Here is a 9,625-nt window from a genome sequence, read left to right as displayed (position 1 = left end):
GCTTCCGCTGTCCCAAATGGAATGAATACAACATATTTCTTAATACTATGACTTACTGTCTAACCGGCTGAATTAACTGCTGACGCTGCGCTTCCCATAGATTCAATTATGCTAACGTATGTTCGATTATTTTTGCATGAGAGTTCAATTACCCGCACTGGTTATGCGCGTGTTTGGGGAAGTGCGGCGTCAGCACATTCACACAGGTATGTGTGTTAGCCCCCGTATTAACTTAGATATATATATTTTTTTTAAGTCGTTTTTTTTTGCTAAAAATTACTTGTATATATATTCTTTCTTTGTAACACTTTTGTACATACTTCCGTGATTTCTTAAATATATGAACAAAGTTAATATACCCTTTTGCAAAGTGCGCTCGGGTATAAATACAACAACCAAGTGGTTTTGCTTAGGGGCATTCAATGTAGTTTATCTTTTGTCTTTGACGTTTCTCCTCTATTTAGCAAAAAAGATCAATAAGAGGATAGATTTTTTATTGTATTGTAATTACGTATTGGATAGTTCAGCTCGAAAAAGAAGATAACCTGGTCATAAGTGGGTCGCTAAACAAAAAAAAAAAACCTAATAACACTATTGCGAAATTTATTAAGTGCAGCAGTCTACCGGATATCCGGTCGGATATCCGAATCCGGCTCTCATTTTTTACATGGTATCCGGAATCCGGTTATCCGGCAAAATCTCTATCCGGCACATCCCTAAATAGTACTAAACATAACATAAATATTGTACAGCACTAGTTATTTTTGAACTACCGTAATTATTCACATAGCCATATACCGACAATTGTACATATATTTTTAAGCACCATCGCAATAAAAAAAAAACAAAGCACAAATGACAACGTGACTTACGCGACGCGACTGCGTCCGGCAATTTGTATAAATAGCCGGCCAGCAATCAAAGCGGACAGGAATCGTCAGGCAACTGCTGGAGAGTCAGGAGCTTTAGCACAAATAGGGTAGGATCTACTCTGGGTATGCTAGGTATCAGGAGACGGGCAGGTTCTACTCTCTCTCCTATAGACCTTAGCCAAGTATTTAGAGACGGGTTCTACTCCCTCTCTTAGAAGGTTGTGGGTAGGTTCTACTCCCGTTCTTTTACTATAGCTGTAATTATATTTGGTGGGACGGAGCTACGCCCACCAACCGAAGAGGAACGAGTTCTACTCCCGTCCTCTTAACGAACGACCAAGACAGACTAGTACTTTGCTATAAACCGAAAAAGAACTTTTATTATTTTTGTGGAGAACCCGGCAGCCGATGAGCATACCCCAGCATAACCCGGAGTTCGTAACAAAGTGGACATTAAAGCCCTTTTCTTGTATTTAAACGCGAAAAACTCCAATATCTTGGAGCAGTTCTGAAACGACCTACGGCTGCACAGCGACATAAACTTTAAAATCAGTATTCATAATTATCATGTTCTTAATTTCTTTGGATTACATGTCAAATCGCAAGTCTACTGAATTCAAGCTACTTGTTGCATAAAACAGACTACAAGCCATTTAAAAACTTAAATCTACAGGTATGTATATCGCACAGGTAACGTAACGGCCTTTTTCTTTAACGTAACAGTCCGACTATTTTTTGCAAATATTGACCTCAAAATTAATTTTATCAGTTTGATAAATACCTAGCTCTTGAGTTATATAAGGAGAGCAGACTTTTTCGATAACATAAAGCAGCTTTAAAAAGTAATTTCAAAAATTTTAATGTAGCAGTCCGCTGTCAAAACATTTATAACTAAAACCTAAACAACATGAGGTACAATATGTTTTAGGTATATATTAATTATTGCCACATGCTTATGCTTTCAGATGCAACAAGAAAAATACTCCGAAAGTTGTATTCTAGCACTGTGAGCCAAAACGTATTATAACAGTACGCTTTTTGGGCCACATGATCATTTTCTTTAATTTATAGAGTCAGAAGCAATCAGCATGAATCGGAATATATTTATAATAACAGCCTATAACGAAGAAGCAATTACATTGTGAAAAAAATAAAAACAAGTTATGGTTCTAATATTTCGGGCCCCTTAAGAAGCCCGGGACGGGGGGGACTCACCCCTTTCCCCCCTTCCTCTCGACGGGCCTGGCCATTATATCAAATATCTTTTCAAAGAGCTCGTTGCTTACTGGTTCAGACAAAATTATACCAATTATCTAAAGCGATATAAAATATGAATTTGCTGAAAGCAACTGTGTTAACCGATGGAAGGCACATTTTTTTACTACTCGACGAGCACACCCTAAAGTTAAAATATTCTAAAAAATTAAATTTTAACACAAACCAACAACAACCATCTGATCAAATCTAAATATTAAAAAAAGCGTTGCCCTTGATTGTAATTGGGTTGACCGCATGAAAAACTGGAAAAAGCAACAGCAGTTTATTTGGCGAGCTTAGCTCAGTTGGTAAGACCACTGAGCGCCCAAATTGCCTGGTGAACTCGACGAAGAAGTCTGAGGAGGAGATGTGGTGATCTCCGAAATAGCAACTATAACTTCTACTTTTGTAAATTGTTGTTGTTTTCCACAACGTTTTTCATTTAAAATAACGGCCCCAAACTTAATAAAATTGTTGAAAATAATTTTTTACTACTCCAAAAAAAATATAAAACGGCCAGACTGAACCAAATAAAGGTTACACCATCTTATCAATGAACGTGTTACGTATGCTATTGAAATAATGAGCTTTATTTATTACGTAATTTAGTTACTTAAAATTTTACTAAACTTAAAACTAGTTTAGAAGGCCACATAGAATAACTCATAAAGTAAGCTTTTGCCTGTCCAAGTGACTTACGGACACAATAGCTTTTTCAAAATAATGGCTTGGTTTCACGAAAAAATATAATATAGGGAAGCTTGCACTTTCTAGAAAAACATCTTGAAAGCACCATTCGGTTGCTGGCTAGTTAAAATTCTTATGAGATTAAAAAAATATTTTAAATTTCATCGACTATTTAATTAAAACTAAGCGATATTATCAAGCAAATTTAAATGCATTTTACCTGAAGTGTTTGCTTTAACGAAATGTGTCATATCATGCGCTACTAATTGACCCCACTGCAAAAACGCCAATGTTCGAAAATCATCCGGCAACGATGCTTCTCCATATAAAGACAATGATAATAGACGGGCATTCGGTAATGGGGTTCCTGTGACTGAGATTGTTGGAGAGTAAACACCATCACTATATTTAGGCGCCATCATTCGTGCATATCTGTAGAACAAATTTAAATCAATTAATATAAGTTCATTACAAACAAACTTTAAAGCAGCGTAAAAAATAAGCCTTAGCACGGCAGCATAAAAGTTTTGTTTCTAAAACTTCTTGTTGGCATAAAACTGTAGGTCCATTACATAATAACAAAAGGGCGCATACCACAAAATGAAGGAGGGTAAAAATTTAACAAAAGTTATTTTTTAAAGTTAACAACAAAATACAATACATATCGCAAACTTTCTTCAAAAGTGTTATATGTAATTCAAAAACTATCGTTTGTCGTAAAACGCAAAAAACTATTCCTTGGCTCATGTTAATCATATATTTAAGGAACATGTGAGAAATATGTTTATTTATGCATGTGCATTCCGGTGTCCTAAAAATTTTCCTTCGCGGAACTCACTTTTGACCTAAGGGGCGTTTCAGGTGCAACGGGGTATAGTCGTTTTGCTGGGTATGCAGTTACGGTGGCAATATATCCAATGAAAAGACTAAAAAAGCCTCGGATAACTCCATCTCCACACGTTGACGACACCCGTAAACGGAACAAGGACTACGAATTACGGATATGCACCTGGAATGTCCGCACCCTCTATAGGGAAGGTGCCTCTAGCCAACTGCTGGACGTCATCACAAAATACCAGGCTGACATCACCGCAGTTCAGGAAATGCGATGGACGGGGCATGGTTGCAAAAAATTTGCTGCATGCGACGTCTACTATAGCTGCCAAGGGACGGTGCATAAATTTGGTGTTGGATTTGTGGTTGGGCGGACACTCCGACACCTTGTCTCCCAGTTCACGCAGATCAGTGAGCGAATCGCCACTCTCCGCTTAAAGGCGAAATTTAATAGCATAAGCCTAATTTGTGTGCACGCCCCGACGGAATAGAAGGACGATGAGACTAAGGAGGTTTTCTATGATCCTCTAGGAGAAGCGTATGAGCGCTGCCCCCGCCACGACATTAAAACCGTACTTAGCGACTTTAACGCCACGGTGGGCAAAGAGGGCATATTTGGTCCAACAGTCGGAAAATGCAGCCTTCATGACAACACCTACGACAACGGAGGGAGGCTCATCGACTTCAGCGCGGCACGGAACATGGTAGTCAGTAGTACCAGACACCAGCATCGAAATATCCACAAAGCAACTTGGGTGCCCCCTGATAAAAGAACAAACAAATTGATCATGTTGTAATATATGGAAGATACGCTTCGAACGTTCTTGACGTTCTCTCTCTCTATCCGAGGTGCCAACATCGACTCGGATCACTACCTTGTCGCAGCTAAGGTCCGCATGCGCCTCTGTGCAATAAAAAACGTGCGTAAGGCAACACGGCGAAAGTTCGATATCGCAAAGCTGCAGTCACAATAGACAGCCGAAAAATTTAGCAACCGACTCTCAATCCTGCTTAATCAAGCAGCTCCTCATCGCCTGGACATAAATGAGCAGTGGGACTCCATCTCCCAATCCCTTCGTACAGCTGCGGAAGAGGTTGTTGGTTACCACTAACCGAGCAGAAACCACTGGTATGACGAAGAGTTCCGCGCGGGTGCCGCAGAAAAAAACGCAACATACAAAGCTACCCTGCAGCCAATGGCGTCACGCGCGACAATTGAGCGATGCCGAGAGAAAAGGAGGGAAGAGAGACGCCTTTTCAAGAAAAGGAAAAGAGAGGCAGAAAGGCGTGATTGCGAAGAGCTTGAGATGCTGGCAGACAGGAATGCGGCTCGAAAATTCTATCAGAAAATAAAGCAGCAATCAAATAGTTTTAAGAACGGGGCTAGCTCCTGAAAACATGAAGATGGAAATCTGGTAACAGATGTCCAGAGTACACTTGAGATATGGAGGGAATACTTCTCAATACTTTTGAATGGCGACACAGGTGGTGCGTTTGATGAAGAAGACCCCGAAGCAACGTATAGGGACGAAGATCACGTCCCTCAGCTCGTCCAAGACCAGAACAGCAATAAAGCGGCTAAAGAACAACAAGGCCCCCGGAGCCGACGGTATACTGGCTGAGCTGTTTAATACCGGTGGTGAAGAGTTGGTGGGGCGTATGTACCAGCTTTTAAGCAGAATTTGATCTGATGAATACATGCCCGAAGACTGGAATCTCAGTGTACTTTGCCCAATCCACAAGAAGGGAGATCCTGTCGTTTGCGCCAACTAGCGCGGAATAAGCCTTCTTAATATTGCATACAAGGTCCTGTCGACAATATTGTATGAAAGACTGAAGCCGTTCACTAACCAGCTGATTGGACCTTATCAGTGTGGCTTCAGACCTGGTAAGTCCACCATTGACCAGATTTTGTCGATTTTAAAGCTGCTTTTGATAGCACGAAGAGGAGCTGCCTGTACGACGCCATGTTCAAGTTTGGGATCCCCGCAAAACTAATACGGCTATGTAGAGTGATGTTGAGCACAACCTTCAGCTCCGTCCAAATTGGGAAGGACCTCTCGCGCCGTTTGATACCAAACGAAGTTTTAGACAAGGCCATTCATTCTCGTGCGACATTTTCAACCTGATGATGGAAAGTGTAATTAGAGCTGCCAATCTGAATCGCAGAGGCACCATATATAGCAAAAGGACGGGGCTTGCTGGCGTATGCAGACGATATCGATATAGTAGGTCTGAAACAAAGGGACGTAACCGCAGCATTTTCCAGTTTAGAAAAGGAAGCTATAGAGGTTGGTATCGTGGTGAACGAGAGCAAGACAAATTACCTCCTGGCAACATATAAAGAGTCCACACGTTTCGGAACACACGTCACTGTTGGCAGTATAACTTTGAAGTAGTGAAGGACTTTGTCTACCTAGGATCCAGCATAAACACCACCAACAACATCAGCCTGGAGATCAAGCGAAGAATAACTCTTGCCAACAGGTGCTATTTTGGGTTCGGTAGGCAATTGAAAAGAATAGCCCTCTCTCGACGAACGAAAATCTTGCTCTACAAATCTCTCATCAAGCCGGTCCTTTTATATGGCGAAGAAACTTGGACGATACCGAACAAAGCTGAGAAGGCTTTCGAGAGAACTATTCTACGCAAGATCTACGGCCCTGTTTTCGTGGACGACGGGTATCGGAGAAGATGGAATGACGAACATGGACATAGTCAAGAGCATAAAAAGACAGCGATTTCGCTGGCTTGGACATGTTGTACGCATGGATGACGACGCTCCGGTGAAAAGATCCTTCGACTCCGCACCCAACGAAAGCAAGGGCGCCGGACGCAATGGAAGGACCAAGTACAGAAGGACCTGTCTGCGCTCGGGATAACCAACTGGCGCAAATTCGCACAGGTGAGAAGCAATTGGAGAAGCTTTTTGGTCTCGGCCCAAACCGACAAACGGTTTTGGTGCCAAATTAGAAGAAAAAGAAGGCGTTTCTAGTCAAGCGGATAGAAACATGTGATGCTCTGGAATTCGTTCATATTTTGGGTATGAAAGTGTTCACAGAATTTTTTTTAATATAATGGCTATTTGTCGAGTTATGGGCTTCTAAGGAATATAAGAAATGAAAATTAGGTTTTTATTGTAGTAGTATTTCGTTGTAAAAAATATTAAACTTCGCGATTTGTATAGAAAAGTTCCCGCGTTTTTACAAACGAAATCAATTAAAAAAAAAAAATTTTGCATACAACACCAGATGTAAAAATTTCAAAGTAAAATTTTGGAAACTTATACTAAATACGTTCAAATTGGCGAGTTAAACATGATAAATGGACTTGAACTGGTTAATATTACGTTCAAATTAGCCTAATTTAACTTGTTAACCGAAAAAGAGGTTTTCGTAAAACACAATCGTTCCCATTCAATTCTTGGAGTTAATTTGGACGGTAGTTTGATTACAAATAAATATTAAAAAACAATCATAAATCAATTCTTTGTGTTTAAATTTATTTTGTCCGAAAGTCTGCTTCTTGATATTAACTAGGGCTGCCAGATATCTCTGTTGCCAAACCAGGACACTTAAGGGGGGAAGAGGCCTCTCGCTCCCTTCCCTTTCGTTTCGACAAAAATTACGTACGAAAGGATGTAATAAAATTTTATTTTGACAAACAAAACCAAAAACATAAAAACATGAGATCATGAGATCATTACAATGTAGACCAGCAAAACAAAATAATTTATCGCAACTAAAGCACAGCACTTTTTTGTTCCTTATAAAAATACAGTTTATACTAAATACATCAGAAACCATAAAAATAAAATTTCTAAACTTTGTGCAAAACTCGATACAATAAATTTGCATACAAATTCGCAACTTTCTATTCAGACTTTTTTATAAAAATTTTGTAATTAAGTTTTGCAGCCCATAAAAATTTAGTTGAGTTTTGGTATTGTTTTTACTGAGAGTTTCTTCCATACAAACTATGTTCGACATTTTTTTGTATGTGGAAGACACTGTCAGCAAAAAATAAATAATTGCAAAAAATCAACGAAATTTTCTGGTAACTTGAGACTTGCACTTTACTAATTGGCTCAAAAGCTAAATTTTCAAAATTTTTCTAAAAGATCTGATTAGAAATTGTGATCAGATGAAAGAGTCTTCGAGCAAATAATTTTGTACGGCACGGTACTTATGAGTAATCTAGGTCTCACGAAAGAAAAAAAAATTAAATACAAGGTAACATTAAAATATCAGTCATTTGTTTCGTTGCTGTAAACTCGTTTCAAAACTTCTGGCTTTTGCTTAATGTAATTGTAAAACTCTGTGCATGTCATTTTAACGTATTTAGGTACATACTTACATTAATCATTTACTATTGCTTGTGCAAAACGTGCTAAATTAAAAAAAAAATCGCATATGAAAGAGCACCAACCCAACTCGTAATAAATTAAGGTATATAAATTTTAGTATTTAGTATAGAATTATTCAATTGAAATACGCCAATACTAAGTGAAGCGCTTTGCACTTAACGGATGCTTTTTCATAATTAAGTTAAAAAATATTTAAATTCCATGCTGCCTGTAATGGGATTTGAACCCTGACAATCTGGAAATTAGCAAATTGTGGCAAGCATCTTCGTGCACTCAGCTACAGCCAGACATGTAAATGTGCATTCAAATATTCAGTTTGATTCAACACCACGTGTGCGTGGTATGAAAGTATTGTTTTTAAATACGAAAATTTTAAAATGATAATCAAATAAAAAATATTCATGTTTACTATGAGTTATTTCCCCCAGTAAATTCTTAAAATTTTTCTTAATATTACAACGCGTTTTATTTCTCAGTGTAGTCATTTTTATGCAAAATGTGTGCAATCAAATCGAAAACCGGGACACTTAAACGAAACCCGGGACATTTTAACGTTGCACCGAGACACCGGGACAAATAGTCTAAAACTGGGACATGTCCGGGAAAACCGGGACGTCTGGTAGCCCTATATTAACGCATATAATTTACTTAGAAACTGGAAAATGTTTAGTTTGTATGCACTATTTACCAGTGATGCCAGATTTTTTTTCGAGATTCCCTTCTTCGGTCTTGAAAACTCCGTATTTTTCCCTACATGCACATAAAATTTACCCTCCAAATTTCCCTACTTACTTTTGTTATTTAAAAGCACTACATAAATTAAAAAATAGAGGTGTGTTTTATTCCACACAAATAAAGATAAAACATTTTATGTTGAATTGCTATAAATTTCTTTGCACTTATGTACATACATAGATATGTACATTAGCGTGGGCCGAAAATCCGCTTTTTTTAGATTGGTAATAGCAAAAATCTTGTTCACTATGCTCTAAAAGCAATCTGTGTGAAATATGACAATTATTGGTCAATATCTTAGGCTCGCCCAAGTCCATCAAAGTTTAAAATGACAAAAAAGTAAAAATTAATGAATAAATTAAGTAATACATATTTTTACTAAAATTGCAATAATCTTCTAAAGTATTAGTCCTACATAATTTGGTATATGGACCTTTTTGTAAAGAATCGAAGTTAGCTAAGAAAATTTTTTTTTAGTACTTGAACTTTGATGGACTTGGGCGAGCCTAAGATATTTACCAAAAATTTTCACATTGCACACAGATATTTTTTACAGCATAATGAACGTTATTTTTGCTATTACCCATCAAAATTCTAAAAAAGCGGATTTTCGGCCCACGCTAATGTACATACATAGTATGTGTATGGTATGTATTAGGGATGTTGGGAATGTGGAATTTTAGACATCTGCGGATGCGAATGCGGATGCGGATGTTTAAAGCTAACATCCGCGGATGCGGATGCGAATGCGGATGTCAAATATTTTTAAGAAATAATTTTGGTGAGTAAATACATTAGGTGATTTAGGTAAATAAAGAATGGAAAGGTTAGTAACTTTTAATAATGTTTTATTATTTAGTACTTAAAAAAAAAA

The 9,625-nt window shown here is 38.0% G+C and overlaps 1 protein-coding gene across 1 annotated transcript in view; it reads right to left on the bottom strand.

Moving 5' to 3' along the window:
* LOC118749549 (peroxidase) overlaps positions 1-9,625 on the bottom strand; it is a 573,769-nt gene that overhangs the window by 451,680 nt on the left and 112,464 nt on the right. The window contains exon 3 of the mRNA XM_036484356.1: positions 3,037-3,248. Within this exon, the coding sequence (XP_036340249.1) occupies positions 3,037-3,248 (212 nt within the window). The remainder of the gene's footprint in view (positions 1-3,036; positions 3,249-9,625) is intronic.

The sequence above is a fragment of the Rhagoletis pomonella genome, unplaced genomic scaffold (assembly GCF_013731165.1).
Source record: "Rhagoletis pomonella isolate Grant_MI unplaced genomic scaffold, Rhpom_1.0 Rhpom_scaffold_00001, whole genome shotgun sequence".
In the NCBI taxonomy this organism is placed as follows: Eukaryota; Metazoa; Arthropoda; class Insecta; order Diptera; family Tephritidae; genus Rhagoletis; species Rhagoletis pomonella.
This window is presented reverse-complemented; position numbering and strand designations above follow the sequence as displayed.